General features: G+C 41.7%; 1 protein-coding gene across 1 annotated transcript in view; it reads right to left on the bottom strand.

The window, feature by feature from the left end:
• Window positions 1-3473: 3473 nt before the first annotated feature.
• LOC113163774 (rho GTPase-activating protein 6-like) overlaps window positions 3474-26109 on the bottom strand; it is a 58715-nt gene continuing 36079 nt past the window's right edge. Inside the window, exons 2-14 of the mRNA XM_026362725.1 lie at window positions 15421-15580; window positions 12488-12559; window positions 9497-9645; window positions 9218-9346; window positions 8928-9123; window positions 8747-8802; window positions 8130-8280; window positions 7864-8012; window positions 5883-6062; window positions 5029-5120; window positions 4687-4937; window positions 4499-4582; window positions 3474-4193 (exon numbers count right to left, since the gene is read on the bottom strand). Coding sequence (XP_026218510.1) covers window positions 3607-4193; window positions 4499-4582; window positions 4687-4937; window positions 5029-5120; window positions 5883-6062; window positions 7864-8012; window positions 8130-8280; window positions 8747-8802; window positions 8928-9123; window positions 9218-9346; window positions 9497-9645; window positions 12488-12559; window positions 15421-15580 — 2256 coding nt within the window. The 3' untranslated portion in view covers window positions 3474-3606. The remainder of the gene's footprint in view (window positions 4194-4498; window positions 4583-4686; window positions 4938-5028; window positions 5121-5882; window positions 6063-7863; window positions 8013-8129; window positions 8281-8746; window positions 8803-8927; window positions 9124-9217; window positions 9347-9496; window positions 9646-12487; window positions 12560-15420; window positions 15581-26109) is intronic.

The following is a 26109-nucleotide window of genomic DNA, read 5'->3' on the forward strand; positions in this document are numbered from 1 at the left end:
CGAGCAGATAGCAGTCCCATATCACAGGGTTCAGGAGTCAGATATCATCTTCACAGCACACGAGATCACAGACGAATTGTCTTCCTTTGGTCCAGCCCTGTATATACTTTTTCTGACTCATCTCTCCATCTGACATTTTTCCATTGCTTACTAGACCACTGCCTCTATTCTTTGCAGATCTCCACTCACAGACATGTATTTTTCAGGTGTAATATCGGGTTTACTCACTCTAGCCCAACCACTGTGCTCTGCTCCATCACGTTTTTGAAGGTGAGACTTTGAAACCGCCCCTCATGGCTTACTTTGACATTTACAATCGGGTGACTTAGATATTTTTCTCTTTGTCCTTGTATATCGAGCCCGAAGCGTGTCAGGATGACATCTTTCTCTGTGCTGGCTGGTTGAGGAGCCGTCATGTCTGAATCTTATCTTATATCACCTGTCTCCTAACAATCAGCAGTGTCAATACCATCTGCTTTGATCCTTGAACCCAAAAGCTGTCAACAAAACGGAAAGATGACACACTCAACATTGAATGGTTCTTTAAAATGTTAATTTGCAGTGGAAATTTGAATTTACCTGCAAATACATTATTAATTTTTTCAGTATGAAAAATACCTCTTCAGGGCTTATTGAAAATATTTGTGATGAGTAATATTCCATTTATCGTTTTTTAACACAACACCTGATCAGAGAGTGCACTCTGTGTAAGCAAGCGAGAGCGATGTGTGAAGTCTAGAGTGGAAATTTTTCCTGCAGTAACCACAAACACACCGCATCTACAAAAATGATGAGACACCTAGAAGCAAAACAGTGACACAGCTTTCAGGAGGACACCCAGGACTACGATTAAGTAGAAAACTTTAAAGAAAATGATGCTTCACACAAGGAAATGCTGCTTATATTAGATATGTAAATTCATAGGTGGAGATAACACCATTAACTACAGCTGTGATATGTTATTTTTTATTTAAAGCTTGTACAGTCAGAAACCTGGATGGTATTTTTAATTTGTAACCTCTGAATCCAACTCCATCATTAATGCACAGATGAGAGAGCTGGGATTGATCTATCACATTCTCTGCAAGAAAGCAACTCAAGTCGCCAAGTGATGTGTTTAATTGAATCTAATCCAACTTGTCATCATATTTGTAATATGATGATTTGTAGCCTGTAATGTACAAATAATGTTTTTTTCAGTTTATTAAGATGTTCTTAAACACATACTTTGTCTTATTTGACACTGCAGTCATCCTTTCAAAGCACTGACTCCAACAGCAGGTGTAAACGTTATCATATTTAATTCCATTGTAGCATATTGATGATGACACACGGTACAAAAGCAGTTACCTTTACGTTCCATTACAACTTGGACCCAGTAAACCCCACCAAATGAACAACAAAAATACCATAGCACTGAGTTTCTCTTTCAACAAGACAAACATTGTCTTGGTCCAGAGACAAAGTTAGGACCATACGATTTTTTTTTTTTCCTTTTTCCTTCTTGATAAAAATCGTTATATATCATTTATATATTACAACACTCGACAGGAAAAGAAATAATACAAAAAAAATTCACACTTTTAAGAGCAAGACCAATGGCACATGGATTTCCTAACACAGATTGATAATTTTTCACAAAAGGTGCTTACAATCACGAGATCTGATTCTAAATGTGAGCGCCGATGGATCCCATAGAAACAGGGAAGTGTGCGAAGCAGCAGCATGTTAATGCACGTGGTCTGACAACAGATGGAGCTATAACCCTTACCACAATCATTCCACTTACGAGGCTCCAGTCCACTGTCCCCACAAATAACTTACATATGACAAGCAAATAAAAGACAACGTACGATGTCAAATAGCACAAACTGTGTTTTCCAGATTCAATGCTGAAGTTTCACGTGAGCAAATGTCACAGGATTACTTGAATATGTGAAATATTTGTCGTTAAACAACCTCTTGACTGTCATGTTTAAGAGGGCTTCAACTGCTTGGCTGAGCCTATATTAAAAAACTATATTTCCACCTGGATTTGCTACAACACTGCCTTTGAAGTGGTGTGGAAAACATGAGCATTTATTTTTCAGCACCTCAGTTGGACCACCGCTGAATTACAGTTTTATGAAGTTTGATGATCCCTAGAAGGAGTCATCCACCCTCTTTCAGCAAGTTTTCCGCCAGAGAGTTCCTGATACTTTTCTCCAGGCCAGGAACCTTCGCGTCTCCCAGTCCCTTCGATGGAACTGTCAATTTAATGTAACTGTACAAGACAAATCCATGTGCGCAGCAGGGTTTTCCAAATGTTGGTCGTGTAAACAGCTGCGAAGTATTTGACCAATCGGCAACATCCATAGCTACAAACCCAACCTCCACAGTTCCTGGACCTTCATTAATACCATGTTGTCACCAGCACTAAATTTAGTTCCTCTGGTGGAAATCCAGAACTAAGTTCCTCAAAAGGTTCCTGGACCCTGAAAAAAGTTCCTGCGGTTGAAACGGGCTAATAGACAAGTATTTATTCTGATTTTGGTTCGAATATTCAGTCTATTTATGAAAGACCATCTAGATATTAATTACACAGGCTTATGTTTGATTTGATCAGTCATGCGGAAATACGATCCTCACACACACTGAACGATAAAATGCTTGTGTACGTCTCACAGTAAAGCTCACTCCTGTACATCTATGCTGAAACTCCTGACAAACACCTGCCAGTGTCACAGGCTCTTGGAAATGAACGACTGGCTGAAATGAACTGTACAATAAATGTCATGAAGTAAATAAAAAAAAGGACTTTGGCACATTGTTCCTGCAGCACAGCAGGTGGCAAGAGCGCATACACAGTAAGCAAACTAACATCTGAGTGCTTAGTTAGATCTAAGCCTTTAGCCACAGTGAAGCATCTTACATTCAATACTAAAGACGGAAAACAGCAGCGTCTAGACTGCCTGTTGGAGGGCTGACTTACTTTTAGGTAGGCAAATCGTTACTTTACATATCAATTTACATATATCTGTTGTATATGTATGTTTGTTTATATACACAAACATAATCTGATGTGGTAATTGAACATTTGATCTTTTAAGACGAATGTGGCTGCACTACATTAACAGTACACACACACAGAAGGCCTACATTTAGCAGCAATAACTAATGTGTACATCTTAGTGTCTTATTGTGAAATATAAAATAAAAATGTCAAATGGATGAAATGAAAATATAACAAACCAAAGAAACACACGTTGCTTTCCTATTGTTCTTAGTTGAGATATGAGGACTGGACTCGTGGTAACATTCTGGAGAGTTGTGGAAGAATGGAGTTGTTTTTTGAGGTATTTTTTAAGGGCATTTTTTTAATGCTCCCAACTATTTGTAGGCAAAACATATTGGCCAGGAACAAAAGCAACTTTTGAACATCCATACAAAACATGAAATACTAGTGGCTCTTGGATGTTAAAGTCTGTATAAGGCAGCAGCTGCACACGTAAACAACAACGCCATGGCAGGAGAGGAACAGAAAGTTCATGGAAGGGATGAAATCCATGGATGAATGACTGAAAGCCAGGCCAAGAAGAAGCTGGCTGGAGTTCGTGGTGGAGTTCATCACACCAGCGTTTCAGGCAGTGTGTCAGCATTGTCCGAGGACAGCAGTTGCCAGATCTGCCACCGGTCCCTCTGCCAGTCCTGCCACTCTGGACTCTGTGGAACCATTTCGGCCTCTGTTGTCGAGGCCGAGTTACTCTGCCCTGCAGTCGGTCTCCCCGTCTGCAGATGGGTCCTCTGAGCCGGTGTGGGCTGAGGTGAACTAGCCAGTCGATGGAGGGAGTTATAGGGGGGAGGAGAGCGGGCGTCGTTAAGCGTAGCAGGGCCACCGTCACCAGTGTTCAACCCGCCTTGAGATCTGGAGGTCAGGTTAACTCCATCATGTCCACTCGCTTGCTGGGCTCCCTGCGTGCTGTTGAGGTGTGACGTCTCAGTGGGGTTGATGCTTAGCTGCAGGCGGGGCCGTCCCGTCTCTGCACGAGGGCTGGTGCACACCCGTGTGAGCGGGGGGTGGGGTCTGTATTCTGGGACGCTGGCCGCTGACTGGGTTTGCTGTAGCGTTGCCTGCTGCTTGCCATCACCGAAGGATCCGTCGAGACCTTCCTGTGAGCTGCGGGAGCTTCCCTCTGACATGTTACCGTGGGAACCTAGAAACACAAAATCAACTATATCAGTGAATTCATTATATTTTAATGAATAACAAGGGATGCACACATCGCTGGTAGGTGCTTGTTGTTAAAAATGCCCTGAGATTCTCCAATATTTATTTTGTTTACACCTCCTTTAGAATTATTTGTCTTGACCTAAATTACATAAAAACATCAGAAGTCTGGTTTCTGATAACCAGGAGTAAAAATCAGTGAATCAGTGATTTTGAAGGTTTAGATACTTGAGTTTTGTTCATCAAAAAAATAAAAAAGTTGCTGTCGGCATGAACTCATTGAAAACATACCTGTGTATGTTTGGTCTTTGAGTATTGGTTTCAGAGTACTGTGCCACGTCCCCCAAATGTTTGCATGCTCCTCTGTTATGGTGTCTGAAGGAAGCAAACGAGAAGCCAAATGACTCTCTGCACTTTTTTACACAGTAAAATCTAAATATCTATCACTGACTGACTATCGTAAGCATTGTAGATTTTACCTCTAGCACCCCAAGTGTCAGCTCCAGGCTCCCGGCTCCAGCCGGCCACCTGCCCCACCAGACTGTACTGCTCTGGGACACGGAAGAGCGGCTCGCTGCCTGGGCTCCCTGGTTCCCCTCTCCGCTCACTCAGGACCGGGGAGTTGTTGTCATAAGGGGACAACTCGCCACTGGATACCTTGTTGGAGTCGCTTGAGGAATGGCGCTCGCTCAGGGTGAAGGGCTCCTCTGTCTGCAGCAGGTCAGGACTCCTGTGGAAACAAATATGAACTGTTGGATTTAAGGGAAAAACAAACACAAAGGGAGGCACGAGACCACATGTTATGTGTATGTGTTCCTCACTGTGTTGCTTTTCTCCTCAGAAGATAGTCCACCACATCTGGATCAGTCTCCAGCAGACTCATCAAAACCTCGTTCTGCAGATCAGGAGGCACCTGCAACACGAGGAGGAGTCAGATGTGTCTATTTTACATTACACCTACTTTAGATTACAACTATCAGATGGCATTCATACAACAGGAGCTGCCTTGAAATCTGCTTTTACTCACAAGAACTAAGCAAGTCAGTTCTAATTCACGAGATGAAATTAATAGCCCCTCAGAGGCTTACTGCAGGAATGTAAACCTCAGTGGAACAGGGGTGGCAGATTACAAAACATTAAAGTTTAAGGTTTTGGTCCTGAAATGACCAGAACTGTCTGTCTGCACCCTTTGAGAATATGGGAAGAAAGGAAAGGAACAAAAGCAACTGATGAGGCGGTAAACCATGCAAAACCATGACCTCTTCTGGCTCCACACGTAGGATTTCATGCTTTTATTGTGGAAATAACGAGTTCAAGTATCTGGGTGAAAAGTTCATGATGTTCGTTTCAGTCATCAAGAAAAATGTTACTTCCAAGAAATGAGGTGTGTTTCTGACCAAAACCACTCATCCATCTGTCATCCTTTAGTCTTTCTGTTTACTTACACCCTTTATTGTCTATTTTCTGTCTCTTCTTTCTCCTAACTAAACGAGACCGACTGCTGTTTTTATTAACTAAGACACATTGTCTGCTAAGCCACAAGGGATTGTCTTACTTTAAGCCTAGAGGAATGTAAGCGGGAAAGCGTGCATGAGTAGAGGGGAGACTGTGTGTGTGTGTGTGTGAGGGGCCAGGAGAATGGAAAGAGGAGGTACAGATAAACTGAAACACTGACTGTGAAGAGGGTCTGGTAGCTGGCGATCATCCTCTGCAGCACGGCGATGACGGCCGTGCTCTCCTCAGCTCTGGCCGAGCTCTGGACGCTGAACTCCTTGTCGGAGCTCTTCTGCTTGTGGAGCAGGTTCGGGCCGAAGATCGTGGCCAGGTTTAAAGACGTCATCTTGTTCCCTGTGATCTGCGATTGGGACAAAACATCACATTTTGAGAAAACACTCAACAGGACGAGCTGTCCAGGGCTTCTGTGACCCAGACGTGTTGAAAATAAAACTTTAAAGTCATTGAACCAAAAGGTTTACTCTGCTGTTTCCATGTGTATTGTCAGTAAATAGAACATTAATGAACAAATGTAATAATGAACATTGTTGGTTTCTTGCTGGGTGAACCAAGTGATCGGTTTGTGAAAATGACTTAAACAAATCTAGATTAATAAAAATGTGTGCTAGTTGGAGCCTCACCGAGCGTCACAGATATTTCAGGCCTTGTTTTTGCTTCCTATGAAAACGATATCACCTTGTTTTTCTTTGATAACACAATCTCTCCTCCCTCGCCACTCTCTTTCTCCTGCTCCCATGCTTTCCTGTGAATTTGCTCACCCACGTCACCCTTGCATCTGCTCTATCTCTTGTCATTTGTCCCTGGTTAAAAGATGGCTAAAGGATGTAGGGGTTTTGTTAATACTGGAGGTGTTAGCGGTGCATGGCAGCTGCCTCTGTTTCTACTTGGAACTGCTGATCATATGATTAACATCTGAAGTTAGAGGAGCGCCTGAGTTGGAACAACTGTTTAAGTTTAGCGATTAGCTACTTTCCCACTTCCCAACCACTCCGCTCCAAGTCCCGAAAGAGAAATGGGAACCAAAAGCTGCCAAAGTTACTGATGCGTTGTTCCAGATTGAATGTAAAATCCTCCGACTTCCTGTCACGAGGATACTGGAGCCGCAGAGTCGTGAGGGGAAAAGAACACACACACACAAACACACTTGAGTCTGTTCGTATGTATACTCCCAGTCAACAAAAACACACTTCCATTTGTGCACACACACACACACACACACACATGCCACAACACACTATGCTTCTCTTTCACACATACAGTGCAGTACAGTACAGCGCACACACTCCCTTGCACCAACTGGTGAGATTAATACCCACACACATGCAGAGACACTAAAACAACAACACACACGCACAGAGTACATGCACGACTCCACGGTGGGGGAATGAAAGAAAACTAAAGAGAGTGTGGGATACGGAAAGAGCAGATTATTTTTCAACCACACAGAGCTTTGATCACAGATAACGATGTTGGTTCCTCTAGCCTGGTCTCAACTCCCCTCATTTCTTCTATCGCATGATCAAAACCAATCACGAAGCAATTAAGAACGTACAATTAAGAAGGTAAGGGCTCTTGAAGATGGGTCCTGACTGACATCATGGGAACCACGGTTCTGGTGGTTACAAAATGTGTTTTAGATTATAATCATTCTGAGCAGCACCAGGGTGAATTTTCAAGTTAAATAGCCTCAAACAAGTTAGTGGCTATGGTCGAGGAAGGAAGACAAAGATATGCACTGTGATTTAAAAAGTTAAGGTCGGACTTTGTCCTCAGGAATTTAGACTAGTTGTTGTTTCCTTGTAGCAGTAAAAAGCTGAATCACTCCAACTTTCCCGAGGTCAGATCCGGAATAAATGCAGCCTTTTACTGTACGTCATGATGGACGCTATAATCAACAGGAGGCTGTTCAGCTATCTTACATCAATGCTAGTGCTGTTTGAGGAATATGTACCAAACCCACATACTGATTCATATCACTCCGCTGGTAATTTCCTCACAGTGAGGTGGAGACGGAAGGCAAACAAAATGTTAGTAACAGGCCCTTCGGCTGTTGCACCATCTAAAAGCAACTGCACTTAAATGTTGCTCAAGTCACCAATGTAATGATGACTTTTTTGAGTTATTTTCCATTTCAAGCTCACCTCCTGTCCATCTTTATCTTGACGGTTGTGAGCGTGGTCAGCAACGGTGGACAGAAACTCCAGAAGGCGATGGAGCGTGTCACTGTTGCATGCTGGGAGCAGGTAAACCAGCAGCTGCGTAACATTCTGCTGCTCATCACGGTCGAGCACTGCAACACAGAGTAAGAAGGGAAAAAAATAAAAGACATAGAAACATGAGAGAGAAAATAAAAGGAGAACGTAGGAGCAAGGTCAAGCAGAGGGAGGAAACAGATGATGAAGTTTACATGTGGTGTTGATGAAAGCTGTGTAGAGCTCCTTGGTGAGGAGAGGGTCGGGCATGTCCCTGAGGAACTCCTTCAGCAGGGCCGCCACATCGTGGACGCTGTGCTCCTCATCCAGCTGGACGTCGACGCCGCGGTCGAACTCCTCACGCAGCTGAAAGAGGGATGAAAAGAAAAGAGGAGGGAAAAGAGAAAGAGAGGAAGAGGGTTTAAGAAACATCCTCTGCACATAACAATGGACATTATATTTTAAGTTGCGCACACACCCTCGCAGGCTCACTTCCTCTTGGTCCTCCAAGTGACCTGGTAGACTCTGCATTCAAACTAGTTTTACCAGTGTGGCTCCTAATCTCAGCCATCTGACCCTTGGATGACTTCCAGAAAAAGCCTATTGTTGGCTTTAGGTCATCTAAGGACAGTTTTCATTTCACTTTCACAGTGAATTAAGCCAATAAATTATAATGTCGCAGTCGTGGTAAATGCATAAATGTTGACTTCGGATTAAATCAACACAGAGCAGCACAATGGAAAATGGATATTAACACTTGTTGCACATAAAACACAGATGTGTGAGTACAAACTGCTGCAGTTGGTGAGTTTAAAACTGCAAAGACACCCACCTGTCGGACTCTCTTCTTAGAGCTTCCCACTCTAAAGATTCCCACAGTCTGCAAACCTGAGTAGTAGAGAAAAGAAAACCCTGTGATTCAAGTATTAAAACAGCAGTGGCCGCGTGTTGTATCTGTTGTAGTGACTGGATGCACATTAACTATGTTATCATCACATGAGTAGGTTGCTCACCGTATTTCTCAATGTGCTGGCAGCAGCTGTCAACCACCCGCGGCACCTGCCGGTAGATGGGATTGAGGCTCAGCCTTTTGTCCCGTTGCTTCTCCTTCTTGCTCGGCGTCTCTGCCGGTAGAGAGAGCTGCAGAGCCTCGAGCAGGCGCGACTGGTTGTCGTCCAGGTCTGTGATCGAGTCCACTGACATCCCTCCCTGGAGGATAAACGGCGATTTCATTCCATTTTTTTTTTGCTACTTGCTACATAATGTAGTTCAGACTGCGATGCCTTTTAGAATTTAGCCTCACCCTCCTGCGTGCTCGTGGTGCAGCTTCAGGGGTGTTGGGTGATGTGGACTCATTGGCGGTCTCTGATGTGGAACTCAGCGAAGAGTTACTGCTGGACAACTCCTTATTGGACGGCCGTTTGGTGGCAAACTGCAGAACACAAAAACAAAGAGTTACATTTGGCTTTGACTTTATACAGAACAAAGGTTTGCATCATTCTGTACAGTTCAACACAAAGATATCCCTAGAATTATCTCAACAAAGAAAAAAGCATATAGGGTTACAGATGTAGCTGCAGACCTGTAAAATGGACGAGACGAGATCGGAGGAGTCCTTGTGTTCCTCGCGCAGCGAATGGTCCTGGCGATAGCTGTCCTGCCGCTGCCTGTGTGTCCTGTCGTTAGCAATGACCTGGGAGAGGGGGATGCTGAAGGCTTGGGGTATGCACTCTGTAAAAGTAAGGTGGAAACAGGGAGATGGGGGAGAAATGAGAAAGGATAAAAGAGGGCAGCAATGAAGAGGAGAACGTTTATTCTAGATAAAACCTCTATTTCAACTCAGTGAACTTGGAACAGGAACTTCAAACACATCTCTAATTAGACTCCTGCTGCCTTTTACACACCCACAATAAAGACATCAGTGCACATGTTTACTATGTCAGTTAAAACCGTATAGCACTAATATAAGTAAGTGATACAGCTGTTTTCCAAAATAAGACATCACAGGAAAAAAAAAATCCAGCATTAAATAACCACTAATTCTAGTGCCTTTGACCAAAATAGCAGAGTGGAAACAACTCTCACCCACAATCACTGTCATGTTCTCTGTGTATGTCACTTTTAGGAGCTGCACAGCACTGACACATGTAAATAAAACTTGCTGTTCTTACTTTTTCCCCTTCCAATCGAGAAGCAGAATGGAGCTGGCAAGAATTTGCTAGAGACATACTGAGTTTAAACAACATTTAAGTGACGCAATTAACTTGGGAATAGCAAATTTGTGCTGCACTGCTGACGGATGCAAGCCGTGGCAATTTTCACATGGCTCGCTGCAGAAAGAAATGACGTCACACAAGGGCCATCACAAGCTATATATCCAGTAATGCTGAGTGTGTGTGTGAGTGTGTGTGTCTGACAGAGAGAGAGAGAGTAAACTGAATTCCACAACCACAAGTGGAGGTCTGTGGTTCATGAACAACACGACCACTAACACTGTGACACAACAAATTTGCTCCGCAGCCTCACAGTACTAACAGAGCTTATGTAAGCCACTCACATACACAAACACAGGAACACACACACACACACACACACACACACACAGATGCTCATATACACAATCTGGCTCACATAATTCACATGGCTTCGGGAGCGTAATGCATAGCACTTCACAGTGCGTGCACTGCCAGACCACATGTATCACGACATGTCAGATTTCATATATCTACATTTTCCAAGTCTACAGCCAGGATCTTAGCAATAACAGCCGCGGTTTGTTAGCACTCTTCTTTCTAGAACCATTTCTTACTCATGTCCTTGTGTGCTTGTATTAGCCGAATGAGTTCTGAGTCCATGCAGGAAGTCACTCACAGCCTCGTGAAAGTTAGAAATGAAATCAATCTGTTGTTTTTAATGTGCACTGATTGATGGATCCCTCACTGGGCAATAAAATGAAAGAACCATAAATATTTAAAGGAGCAGTTAAGAAATCTGTGTTTCAACCTCCTCCTTCAGTGTTTTTTCTTTATTTTTATTATTTTGCACATGAAAGAACGCATATGGAATAATGTAGTGTCAAACAACCCGGACCATGTTTAATCAGATTAACCTCCTTTTGCTTTGGACACTCTTGCCATTCACTCAGTCAGCTTATTAAGATAGTCACCTTGACAGAGTTCCCAGAGGTGTTGAGTATAGGTTGGCTGCTTTTCCTTCACTCTCCAGCTGGATTTAGCTCTTACATAGACTTCCATGAGTGTGCCACAGCTAAATGTAGCTACCTTTTACACTCTAAGATCAGATAATATATCAAATAAAATAGAAAACATATCCCGGTTCATTAAACGTGTTTTTGTTGACTACGTAATTCCATCACAGTTTCAGTGCGTTCAATAATTTACACTGTTAATTAAGAAAATAAGAACAAATAAAGAAAACACTATGAGCTACTTAGATGAGAGAAAACCAACACTCACACACTTTTACCATATGACTCAAAGTATGTGTCTACAAATGTTTTTTTTTTAGGTAACCTACTGGTGTATTTACAGTTGTCACAGCTGTCGCCAACATTGGTTACTTATCATTCGCCAAAGCATGTGTATTATTTTCAGACAACACAGCTGTGAGATAGCATCATTCACTCCGAGCTGTTCAGTATGTTAGTGGTACATTTTTCCAAAATGAAACTGCAAACTGCATGTTTACTTCTTTCACTTCTTCTACTCTTTATGCTAGAGTATGGTGAATGTTTTGACATCTGGTCCTTATTGACAGTATGGACTGTCTTACTGAATGCTGTGACAGGCTAACCCGTGCTAAACAGCAGTTTAATTTCAGTCCGAGCTTGTTTTTTATCCTGCTGTTACACTTTAAATGTATCATATACCTGGGGAACGACAAAAATGTTCAGAAACAAAATATTCAGAATTTTAGTCAAGCTCCAAAAATGCAGCAACCTACCCATGGTGCAACCAGACAGCATCTTTCATGACTTTCAGTTGAATCACATGCTTTCTGCTATAATTTGTAGTCTTTACACTTTAAACTCTAATGACATCACAAGGACATTGTCTGGGTCATGTTCTGTCCTCTCAGTTGCTTTGTGTAAACATTTACAACCTGTGGCTGTAGGTGACGACACATCTCCCAAACTGTTATTAGGTTTGTGTATATTACTTATTCTTCACTTGGGAACATTGCAAGCTATGCAAAAATCAGCACTGGTTTAAGCGTTGCAGGCTATCGAAAACAAGTAAATGCACGAGTGTTTATTGTAAACAGAACCCGGGATCAGCGCCCACGCCCTCACACATCTGACAAAAAGAAGCCCATTTCATTGCACCTCCTGCCCCCTTTCTATGTGGGCTTCTTGGCGCAGCAGAGTGGCTGAGTCTCAGCGACAGTCCCCTAACAATTGAAACTGTCGGAGACCACGCACGAGCCCTCTGTCTCAATAGCGGGGATGGCGAGATGTTAGAGTCGAGACAAAGAAAGGCTGAGAGAGAACTGGGAGAGAAAACCCTGTGAACTGGCACAATGTCTGAGAGCACTTTAGAAAAACTTGGCATACCTTTGTCTTTACTCTTCTCTTTTGCTAGCGAGTCCAACTTCCTCCTCAGCGACTTTTTCCTCTTTTGCCCATCTGCGTCAGAAACAAAAAAAACAAGAAAATAAATCATCTGAAACCAATGGTCTCCATAACTGCTGCATCTAATCTCTCTTAATATATCTAATAAGCTTATGTCAGGAATGCAGACATAAATTAACCACGGGGGGAAAGCTGTCTATGAACCTAAATCCATTTAACTGAACCGTCAGACAGGGTCAGCTGCGGTAATAGACAGCAGAAAAGATATCTGTCAAAACGTATTGAATCGCTCATATTGTTTATTTACACTGGCCAATATGGATTTTCTTACTTTGGATGGTGGGAAATATTATACTTAGCAAAGGCATAGATAGACCGCCGTGGACCTTGTTGTCCTTGATTAATTAAATAATATACAGGGTTTATACATAGCACTAAGAGAAGAACAGTCTTTTTAAAATTTTTGAAAAAATTATTATAAACCTGCAGTGGGAAACATTAGATACATTATATGGCTTTGAAAAGGACATTTACAGTATACGTGTGTACATGAGTGCGTTACATCCAGGTGCTCTAAAAGAAGGAAAGCCGTCAACGCTGTCAACATGATGAATAACTCATGAATTTGCTGATTATTGCTCAGGAACCCGTGGAAATTGTGACACGCAACTTTAAAGTCTTGGAATCCTGATCTCAGGCCAGGATGTCAGTTTGTGGAAACCTCAGCAACTTCTGATGCTCTCATTTGGTTGCACTGCTTTTGGTGGTTTGGTTTCCAAAAGTAACATCTTACACTTCAGAGACTCTGTGCCTTGACCTGGTGTTTAGAAACCTGAGGTTGAACCCCAGACGTTCCCTTCAGCTGTGCCAAATTAGTCAGTTATAGAGCTCAGGAACATGTATCTAGCTCCAACAACATGCTCAATGGTAGAATTAGCTCCTTATATCAGTCCACCATGAGTGCAACAATCTTGGACAACTCTGAACCAGCTGCCATCTTTGACAATTAAATTAATGCCAGAGTGGAGATATTTAACTTAACTTAAATGTCCCATAGTCTCAGAACTAGAAAGAAAGTTGCAGCCAAGTATGAGATGAAATGAAAGCCTGGGGTATATGGGAGAAAAGTAGGTGCAAAGCAGCAAAGAGGGTGTGTGCGATAGAAGGAGAAAGAAAGCAGATGTGATGAAGAGCGCGGGCAGCGAAAAAGAGAGTGAGAAGGGAGAAGCAGAGATAGGAAATGTTTTAGATTTTTGACAGATGGCTCCCAAAGCTGTACGGAAATCCCCCAAACCTCCCCAGTTCAACTCCCAACCAGTTGTGAAACTGTCTGATGAACCTTTGCCGCTTTTCTGTTCTGTCTGTTCTGTTTTCATGACACCCTCATCCCATCCCTTGTTGTCTTTCACAGTTCCCTTCTTTAATCTGCTTTTCAGTCTTTATAAAACACTAGAAACATGACCCCTGGCACTCGAATAAATATGAGAAAGAGCAGGGCTGAGAAGCCCACATTAACGGTGCTGAAGTAGCACTCACACTCACACACTCTCTCTCTTTCTATCTTACACAAGAGTTGAAATATTCCCTTGCTTGCACATGGCGGCCGTCAGGGGCTCTGGAATTCATAAGCAACACAGACAAGTACGTATTAAATCATGATGGGGAGAGGTTTAACCTTCAGCTGGAATGCAAGGCCCTGGATTATCCACTAACTACACTATACTGCTGCCATGGCACCTACTCCGCTCCTATTCAATAAATGATGCGCACCTATTTGAGCTTAAAGTGACGATTCTGATACCAACACTAAGTGTTAAGTAGGAAATTATAGTTATGAAAACAATTTGCTGAACCTAAACACATCTACAGCAAGTCAAGATGGGCAAGAAACAAGTGTCCAAACAATCATACTGTACAAAAGTCAACAGTTCTCTAAAGCAATGGTTCCCAACCTGGGGTCGAGACCTAAAAAGACAGAGGAGCCACTGGAGAAATCTGTGGGGTTAAGAAATTATTACTTTCTCACAATTAAAATAAATAAATCTGCATGGGAAAAATAGTTTTGGGCTAACTGATTATGGGTAGAAGATATGCTGCCTGTGACAACATGCCAAAAATAGACATGAATTTGACACAAAGCAAAAAGGTTGGCAGTGTACCGTGTGAGTGCACCAAAACCATGGCTAGTACCACAATTACTGCAGACTGGAAACCAAACCTCAGAATCAGTTCACATGGTGAGGTATATTTACGATCTGTTTACTGTTTGCTGTTTCCAGATATTAGCTTTTATCCCACTGAGCATGATGATTTTACTGAACTGTACATTTTAGTGTTACTATACAGTGCCCTCCTGGTTTGCCCACTTTTTTTTTTGCTTTAAAGCTCCACTATGCAACTTGATTGTGTGTGAAGTGTGATGCGTGCAGCCATTTTTAGTATGGGTGGACCCAGGGGGACACAAACCACAACATTTAGTAGTTTCACTGCAGTGCTCTGCCCATTTCTGCTATATCTGGATTAATTTGTGTTGCAATTTCTTCAAACCCTTAGTCATTTAATGATGTGGTTTAAAACACCAAAACACACACTTTAACCTTATAATAAGACCACAAAGGCAAGTGCAGCCCTTTTTTGAGGAGCTATCAGTAGTGGGCTCACCAAACAGAGACCATACATTAAATACACTTGCGAGTGTTGAGTTTGCTGAATGCGACACCTGACAGTAGCTGAAAATGCTTGCAGAGCAAACCTGGGCTACAAATATCAAATGAGTAGAAAACACATAGCTCAGTTACTGCATGTTGCCACACACAGTAAATGTCACGGTTTTGAAAACCTTTCACCACAGTATCAACCTGAAGAAAACATCCATATTGTGTAACATAATTTAACCCGTGTCATAAGCCCCCCACCTTTTGGCATGGTAATCTGACATCCCAGGTCATAGTCCTGATGTAAACGGGTGTAGGCCACTTCCTGCAGCCTGGCTCTCTCGAGCTCCGACAGGCTCTGAATGTCAACTGGTGTCAGACGCACGCTCCGCCCCGACAGGCTGCTCCAGGTGAAATCACCCTGAGGTAGACAAAGGTTAACACAAACAGAAGGATGAAGATCAGAACATTTTAATCACACAACATGAAGTATGCTGAGTTTTCTTATCAAGTGCTGATCCTTCTGCTTTTTTCCACCTTGAAAAATAAATAATTAAAACATACATCCATGGCAAATTAGTTTCAGTAACACACCAAAAACGAATACAACACCCCCATATTATCAGCTTTTGAAAAACTTGAGAACAGATAAATCGATAGATGGTTCCGTGAAAAACAAACCTGTCTTTCTCTTGGGAGCAAGTAAGGACTTCTTCCACCCCCGAGGTGGCCTTGCACTGGTCGATTTTCTATATGACAGCTACAATATGCAACTTAAGATAGTGCTAGCATGAGACTCACATTCAATCCACTTTGCTTGGTAACATACTAATCAAGCAGAAATAGCTGCAATTCTCTGATTGGTCAGAAGGGTGAGCCTCACATTAAAAAACTTTATAAGCATTTATCTCTGCACTGCTGCTACTGCAGTTTAATTAATCAGACAATCACCCGTTAGCAGCACTTCTCTACAATAAAAATATTTTGCAGCATATTTCCCCTTAAATGTTTTTTTTACAAGATTATATACATTAGCTTTAAACACATATTGCTGTATGACAAAAATGAGATGTGAGTTGTAAATGCACGTTGTATGCAAAGCACTCCATAATGTTTTTTTCAGCTGTAGACAGGTTTACTTTGCAGATTTGGCTTAATCTGTGATCAAGGTGAAACTGAATTGAAGTGAACAATAATGCATTGCTGGAAACCAATACACTGCTTTGGCTTTGATGAGCATTTGATTCATCTGAATCTCTGGTCATGCATTCCTGTCTGTCTGCTGAGAGAAGAGGTCAGGAAGGGAGAGAGGTTAAGAAGGTTTCTAATGCCTTATCCAGACAGCGGGTCTACAAATGCACACTAATGTGTCTGCGTTTATATACTCTTTATTTTGTACTCCCGCAAGCAGAAAGAAACCAATTACGTCACCGTTTGTCTTGAAAACATTAAATTGCATCATGTTGCCCTTTGAACTTCAAGTCATCTGGAAAACCGCTTTTCTCTGAGACACACTGTGGACTATCGAAAACTTAAGAACTACATTTTGAATCTTACCATGAAACCTCTATGAACAATATGTCCTGCTTTATTTCAGCCCACTCACAGGCAGTGGAGTGGTGGCACCTGGAGAGCCACCTGAGTGTGTGTGCATGTGTGTGTGTGAACAAGCGTGTCCAGCGAAAAATTAGCTGCACGTTGTTCCCTTCAACGGCGTTTTATCAAGCACAGCTGCTATGTGTATTTTTTTGTGCGCGCGCCTGTGTATGCCATTCCTTATCACTGCTGGAGGAAACCCTTTTCTCTCCCGCTTGACCTAACACACAGCTTGATGGGTGCACACATGCACATGGTTGCACTCGCCCACATGTACACACACACATGCACTGCTAAAGAAAAGACAAACAGTTGGAAAAGTTAAATAAGAGGCCTCTCCTCAGGCGAGCTGGTTCTGCCCAGCGGGATTTCTGAAGGGGATGGATAAGCTTCAGTGCTTGAGCTTCAACCTACAGTAGAAAAGCTGGAATGCTAACAGGAAAAAAATGAGGTGGGAAAATAAACGTAGGTATAACTGCTTGTCTTTAACAACAATGACATGAATGCTTGTGTGGCCTGCAGGAGATATTTATTATAATATATTTATTTATGTATATTATACCAAATTCAGTGTCATTACTCAGTTACTTGCTACCTCTGGCTAACACACTTGACTAATGCAGAGCTTTGGTAAACGGGATTTTTGTATATGCAGCTTGGAAAAAACAAAGTTATGTGGAAAAAGTATGAAAAAAATGTGTTTCAAAAAGAGGATGCAAGGATGCAATTCTGTGATAAAGGGTTAATATCAATTTAGAAGCCATGATGGTAGTAAGTAGAGGAAGTAATAAAATAAAAAGAGATTTCTATGCAAAATACATAGAAAGCTACAGTTTTCAGCTCTAAGTGAGCATCTTTCCATGTTGTCTCTCCATTTTAAACTTGCTGCCTATGTTTTTAATTTGGGGAGATCTGCCTTTCCTATATTCAAATATCCCTTTGCATCTAGCTGAAAACCTCTTTCAGATGAGTTGAGTTCCTGATGAGATTTGAGAAGAGCTTTTAAGATACAAGGAAGACTGTACTCACAAAATAATAATAACAGGAAACAAGCTGAAAATCTGTGAAGTTGCCCTTTAATGCTGCACTGAACACTGATAGGATCTATTTTGGCTGTTCAAACCATTAGAGTTGCCGGCCAAGTTTACCTAGTAAACTTGGCTGACGCATTCATGCTTGGCCTTCGCAGCTGCTGACACACACAGTCCCCTATTGCCATGGTGAAAAGTCACTTTGAGTTCATGATTACATTTTTTTAAGGATTATTTTATATCATCTCAAATGTTACCGGCAGCAGTAAATGTAATTACGTGTCACTGGACCACAGAATCCATCCATTCATTCACTCAGTGCGGTGACAAACGTCAAGCCACAGTGCAGCTTAACATGGAATTGCCCTGGAACATACGACTAAAGCATTAATTATGTTGGATCTCAGTGTGACGTGACTTCTTAGTGAGATGTAACACTGTTTGAATAGGCTGTATAGAGACAAATCTGCCATGCAGCTACTGTCACAATCCTTTAACCTCCAGTGTTTGTCTCCAAAATATCATTGGTTGCTAAGCCTTTACACAGCTGCCATCATCTGTTTTCCTGCTGTATTTATTAGACCTATCAAACCCCCCACAGATGATGTTTGCAGATCTAATCAGATAAGTTTAACAAATGGTATTTTCTGCCAGTTTGTTACACTTAATCCAATTTTGCATAAGCAAAAATAAATCAATTATAAATCACAAATATGTTTTGCAAGAAAAAAAGGAAAAAAGGATTCGACACATGGTGTAAAAGAATGCAAACAATCATTCGTGTGTGTGTGTGTGTGTGTGTGTGTGTTTCAGCAGTTGTTTTGTTGTGAGTGTTGTTGTTTGTGTTCGCATGTGAGAGAAGTTGCACTGAAAAGATTTATGACTTTACTGGCTGGACTGGCACCGTGCAGTTAGATGACTAACGCCATTTGAACATATAATGCTGACAGCATGTGGTTTCTGTTCTATTTCAGACAAAGGGACAAATGGCGCAAAAGCCACAGGCAAAAGAATATGTCAGTCTCCATGGTAACGCATACACAGAAAATCAAAAGTGCCAGGAAGTGAGAGAAATATTTCTATGGTAACGAACCTGGAAGACACACACACACACACACACACACACACAGAGAGAGAGGCAGTGGGACACTTGTTGCTGTGACGCACTACATAGATCATTTCCAATTCAAGGTGAATCGCATCAATGTGACGATAGAAAAACCTTTTTCACGTCAGACTGTCCTGACTTTACAGCTACAGAGCATATATACAGCACACATACTGTAAATGCTGTGTATTATACTGTGTAAGTGCTCTGTCTCTCTCTCCCCTCTCCCTCTCTCTCAATCATTATTGTCCTGGATGCTTTATTGACAGCGCATCGCTATAATGAAGTCAATAATACACAACAAAGCAACTCCAATCCCGCTCTAGAGAAGCATGAGTGTGACCTTTATTGCCCTGAAGCACCATGGCAACCCAATGACAAAACTGTGTTATTATTGGCCCCGGTCTGGTGATATGCACGTGACTGTACGGCCGTGTGCAGTATGTGTGTATATGTTTGATTTAGAACAAACAACAAGTGGAAACGATCCCCGCATCTCATAGATATATATATATAAGATATACGTGCTGCCTTCAGGTGCAGCTGACTATAGTCTTATTATTAAAACTACAACAGCAAATAGACAAAATGAAGCCAATCTACTTTTAATATGAAGAATTACTAAACTGTGAATTCACTGGTTTAAGCAATAAACCTGGTGAGTAGCTTGCAGGTCACGTCAACAGGTCAGCCTTGTACTGATTTTCATTGCTGTGGTTTAAAACGTGTAACTGATGATGCTCAATTCATGTTTGTTAGACAATATTATGATGACACTGGGCAAACTGAATTCATTCATGCATGTCTGTGCACTTTTATTTAGTAAAAAAAAGTCATCCAATATTCACATATTGTACCTATTTCCTCCTTCTGCGGTTCACTCCAATCAATGCAACATTTTCCTGTAAAACAGCGTCGATACACTGACAGAGCATTACATAATTGCAATGACACATCTGCCAATGGGTGAAAAACATTAAGCCATTCAAAGGAGTGGCTCCACACTCTTACACAGTCTGGCAATGAGCAAACCATGCCGGTTGCCTCATTGACGTGTAGTGGTATTCCAGGAAGATACCAAGGGATCAGAATGAGATCCAGACTTCTGGTGAGTCTTCACATTGGACCTTTGGCTTGTTTTCTTTGCCTTTTCTGTTAACTGACCCTTGAGCGGAGCCTCTGTGCCACAACACTGATCTAGAAGAACATTTTTGTCTTTTACAGGTTGGTTTCACGCATGCGTGTAATAGATTTCTTTCACTGACCTGGAACTTCCTCAAGGTTCACATCTGGTTTTAATTACTGACCACCCTTGCTTGCCAGCCAGTGCTGTTGGTGTGTGTTGTTGTGCATGTTTGTACAGATACCTGTTGAAGACTGACAATTAAAACGCTTATTTGTCTGTTTTAGGTCCCTGACACTGCCTGAGGGAAATTTACCACCTGAATTGTGACTCCCCATTATACAAATTCCCAGTGTTGCATAACCCAGTGTGGAAGTAATTCATCCATATCAGGCTTTGCATTGATTGTGAAATGTGAGGTTATCACCCTTCACTATGGCAGGTCAAGCAGCTGGAGCATTATGGAAGGAAAACAACCTTTGAGATTACAGTTGTAAAATGCTATTATCATACCATGCATTCCAAGGTAGAGAAAAGGAAAGCTGCTATGATTTAGTCATGACTTGTGGTGTCTATATATAGCTGTGAAAATATTATTTAGTGCAATGACAGAAAACAAAATCAGCAAATCAATGAAAACACTTTATAAAGAAACTCTCATATGTGAGGATTCACCACTTCTGTTTGCGTTTTATATCCCTGTCACCTTTAGCTCAGACATAATGTGATGGAAAAAATACTCATGTAGACATTTGAATAACAAGGAGAGAGGAGAGAGACTAATTGGAACTAAATGGTGAACACTGAGACAGAAGAATCATATGTTGAACAGTGATTAAACCTGACACAGAATCACAGAATTCAACTTCAGCTTCTACCTATTTTTGAAAAAGAGCAACTATTGCTATGTACATATTGTTACATAAGTTGCATTTGGACTGGCCAAGATCACAGTGTAATAAAAAACACCCCAACAAAAAGCACAAATTAAATTAAAGTTACACAACTTGACGCATGTTTAGTCTTTTTGAAGATGCAGGGGAGAACAAGCTGTCCAACATTTCCCTCGGAGAACACACATTCTGACAACAAAAGTGATATTTACTCCAGCATATTGCAACGCTTATTTATTATTTTGTTTCCCAGAAGGAACTAAAATGCGAAACTCGCTTGGGCATAACTGTCAAAACTATTTTTGTTTCCCCCTTCTACGCCTTCACACAACGTTTTCCAGCAATGCACAGCTTGATTCAGTTTGCAAGATCTGCATGCATTTCCAAATTTTAGATTTTAGAGACATCTTTTATCCTTTTGTGGATGCAAGAAATATAAGATTTGCAATAAAGTCCCCTTCTATTCTATTGCTGTATCTCTCGAATCCCATCATTTACTTTCACTGCAGTTACTTTTCTCTTGGGTTGGGGTTTTTCTAACCATGCACGGCCACCATACGCCATACATTAATATGTGGGTATCACGTTTCATTGCAAATTACTTTTTCATCTGCCTATGCATTTAATGAGTCGTTCCTGGCTCGGTGAAAACAATGACCAACTTGGAACAAATATTTCCCCCAATCATTGGCAGGTACATCTAAAGCTTTGGGTGAGTTTAATTTTAAAGACAGATTAAAACCACCAAGGGCCTGCAGCGATAATGAGGGCCGACACAGAAGCCCTTAGGATCTTGCATAATAGTTACGTAAACTGCAAAAGCAAAGAAAATAAGGTATCGTGAACATCAGTTTGTTAGAGCGGGGCAAGTTGAGGTAGTGTGGGGTTTTGTGTGTGTGTGTGGTTGTACGCAGAGGCATCATGCCCATTCAACTCGAGGTAGCCCCTGGATTTTTTCAGATTTTAAGACTATAGAGATTGTTTAATTTCACTCACAGCCCCCTCCCTGTTTAGGCAATTTGGTTTCTTCCAGCTGCAGAGCACTAATTACTAACAGACAGCTAGTAGCGCCCGTGGTTGTGTTGTAGTCCACTACTTGGGCGTAATACTGAATACGTTCTGGTTTATTTGCGTTAATAATGAAGGAATAAATGTATTTTGACTTTGTAACAAAGTGGGTGATATTGTCTTATCGTACAAATAAAAAAAAAACGATTTACTGCTTTTATTGCCTTTTTTTTGACTGTACCACAAGTTCAGTGTCTTGTCTTTTACATCCATATAAATCATAGTTTTAAATTTGGAGGTCAATAAATATGGATGAATTGCACATAAAATCTCAATATATAACACCCTGGCTGTGCTTGTGTGTGTGTGTGTGTGTGTGTGCGGTATTACCTCGAAGCAATCTTCAAGACTAACCACAAATTACATCCAAGAATCTGCCAGGATATGTCTCAGCTGTCTTTGACAGACTGGGTTTGTGTCAGAGACAGAATACTCCTGTTCGCTGTTTGCAATGCTGAGCTTTACCCATAATAACCCCAAGTATTTAAACTGTATTTTGTCTGTGTGTTTGGGCTGGAGAAGACAATTGAGACATCTGAAGTCTGTACACAAGCCTCTAACCCTTTCCCCCATTTCTGGCTAGAATTACAGCCACTATTGTTTTGCCTCCTAAGAGCTGCCACAACTTTTCAGCAGTAGATATGATATGTTTGTCACACTTCTGGGTCTTCTGTTGTTCCATGTCCATGTGAGAGCTCTTTCTACAACACAATGCCCCACAGTTCTGCATATGCGAGAGTTGGGGGAGGTGAAACATTGCAGCTTAAGTGTGAAGATCCATGTTTACGGGTCAATAATAACTCGGCTCAGCAGGCTTACATGATACTCTACCTCTGCACTGATAAACTCTGAAGGCAGATAGGAGCAGACACATCTCATTCATTCAATTCTCATGGTGATGTAATCCAAAGATATGTACGTTCCGCTCTTCACAAGTATGTTTCTATCACAGAAAACCAGGGTGAGGTAGAGTACAGCTGTGTTTAACATACCAAGAATTGGTCCTCACCCTTATTTTGTCTTGCAAACCATTGATTTGTTTTTAGGGAAACTTCATATTATTTGGAAAGTCCCATGAGTCTATCACTACACAACTCTGGTTTTAGTCTGGCCTCACTTGGATCACGTCGTTAACGTAGACAACCACGAGTGTTGTTAATGCTGTTTTTGATTCACATCACATTTGTCAGGAGATTAATTCAATGTATGTGTTATCAATGACTCCAACAAAGCCACCTACACCACTGATTTGCTTGCTTATAAATGCAGCCGGTGCCCTGCAACGCAGCCCCGCCCTCGTGCGTGTATAAGTGTGTGAATGACAGGCAACATAAAACGCTCGATAAAGTAGCAAAGCGCTGTCACACGAATCGGCCGCATCTTTCCTGTTAATGAACAACATGAAGTTTTGTTTGTCTTGATGGAGCAGTGCATCTGGAACAACATCTGTCATAAGAAAAAACAAGTTCATTCCAAACGGTATCTTTCAATGAGCTGTGTGTCATTGAGTGTTAGAAACATCTCTCCTCCCACAGACTTTGCTGCACATCTCACTGTCTGAACGCCATCTGGCAACTCCTGAGCAGCAGAACACCTCCTGAGCTCTCCTACAATTTGTTGGAGATAAGAGTGATTTCCTAGGTTAAGAATGTTGATAAATTGCTTTCACTCCTACACTTTTCTGAGCAGTTTCCTACTCTGAGACATACACTCGTCCTGCACACAATGTAATATTGTGTTTGTGATTCACTTTGCTTTGCATTGAGGAACAGCGCATGTGACCATGCTATAATCTAAATCTAAGCAGAGTCTGTGCATGGAGCATATGGAGCCTTAGAGGAGCCCTGCAGACAACACTCAGGGCTGACAAAACATGTCAAACTCCTCCACCTGTTTTTAAGAATAACGTAAAGACTGTTTAGCGCGAGGCCGTGAAAACATGACTGCTGTGCAACTACTATGACATATTATCTGCTTTTTATTGGTTAAAGTAAATGTGTCAAATATTTTGCTGCAAGAATATATATATTATTTACTCGTAAAGTAAAAATGAGTTCACTCTTCATACACATTAATGAAAACATACACATTGTTTCAGGATTTTTTTCACTTCACCATCTGTGTTCCCATCACTCTTCTATGCTTGTCCTCGCACACACACACACACAATCTGTCCAAGGAGTGTGTGGAATCTCTCCTGTCAGTAAATTCTCCTCCTCTCTCTATCTCTCTCTCTCTCTCTAACCAGACTAGCCAGGGGAGCTAATGAAGCTGGTTAATTATTACAAATCCTGCAAGAAGCGTAGAAAGAAGAAAATGCACTTGTTGCTCCACTTGAATGAATACAAACTGAATGTGGCAGCAGTTGAGACTGAGACAGTCTAAGCAATCATCACAGTTGTTGACGTGCATGTAGGTGTGTGTCCTTGTGTGTATGTGAGCTCCATACAGGTTTCCATATGTGTCATGTAGTTATCTGAACCTCAATTGATGTTGCAGTTCAGTGGTGTTCAGCCTAACCACTGACACACTGAACTACCTGTGTTTTTGCTTTTGTTTTTCTGTGATGAAGGGACTTGTGTCCATCACATGAATATCAAATCCAAAAACTGCTTCGACAGGGAATGTCGTGCCACCGCACCGCCACCACCACAGTCCAGCAACTGTTGTGCATATGTTCTGAACAAGAGTTCAGCACTGAAAGTCAACAGCAACTGTTTCACTGTTCATTGGCACTGATTTTCTCCATTACTTCAGTAATAATTTGATTGACTGTCAATCAAGTTGAAGTTGATTGATTAACACATATTATTTTTGTTTTACATTTTACTAGTCGCTGTCACAGATGGATCACTGTGGGAGTGGGAATAACACACACAAGCTGAGGGGCCCAAGGTGTCAGCTGGGTCTACATGCCGGAGCCTCGCTACCCAACACAATATTAAGCTGAGGCAAATGTCAACAATAAAAAGATGCAAAGTATTCCAAAAACAAGAATCTGAAACTAGAGAAACAAAACAAGCAAAAACAGAATTTAGTGAGTCTCCAGATTCAGTTCGTCTGTGTGTGGCACATTTTGTCAGTCGTGTAAGTGCCCCGATGGGCATTACATTCCCACTGAACCCAGTCAGAACAATCTACTATGTCAACTCTATGAGAACATGGTCTCACACACACACACACACACACACACACACACACACGCACATGCTTTAGAGAAACCACTCCCAGAGAAATAAAACACCACTCCATCATTCCTGGAATGTTCTAAAAAAAAGATGCAGAGATTAGGACTGGCATCTGTGCCAAACAGCTACAACCTACTGGATCTCAGATGAGTGCTTTAAAATCTAAAGCAGGAATTTGACTTATGTGGCCACGACTCGCCTTTTCTTTTCCATTATAATCCAACACACAGACTACCTACTACTGCCATCAGGGCTCCTCAAGTTTCCTCCTCACACACACACACACACACACACACACACACACACACTCACACCCGTGAATGAGTGATGATCTTTTTGACAAATGTTGAAATGGTTCTGGAGTGAGCAGAAAATATATAAGCACAGTCCCACACCGAAGTATATGAGAGTTCCAGACACGTTTGCCCTATTACTTGCTTCTGTGCAGACAGACACGTGGCAGCTATGACACTGAGACAAAAGAGAGGGAGGCCAATTTTAATTACAGAAAAAAAGTGATACTAACACGACCAAACTCATAATGTTTTCCAGAGGTCTTAAAAAAAATGGCCCAAAGCGCATCAAATTCAAGAATTTCTGGCAGGTAATTTCAAATTCCAAGCAGCTAGTGTCATTAATCTGTCATTTTCGTAACAGCTGCTGTTTTCTTCTTTCTTTTGAGATCATTTCTTCTAAGCAAACTTCACACAGTCTGGGCCCTGGAAGTTTCAGCCGAAAAGGCCGTTTTGCAACAACGAACTGGGCCTCCTGGTTGCCTAAGTAGATTTCCTCATTGTAAACGCCCCGTGCCAATAAGCTGTGCATGTTGGATGTGTCGGTATGTTTTCAGGAAGTGGGGTTACAACTGTCATTTAAGATAAGTCTCACTTCTGACTGAATCATTTCACATTCTTGAGCTGATCCAAGTCGTGGTGAAACTGTT

Source organism: Anabas testudineus, chromosome 2, assembly GCF_900324465.2.
Source record: "Anabas testudineus chromosome 2, fAnaTes1.2, whole genome shotgun sequence".
Lineage (NCBI taxonomy): Eukaryota > Metazoa > Chordata > Actinopteri > Anabantiformes > Anabantidae > Anabas > Anabas testudineus.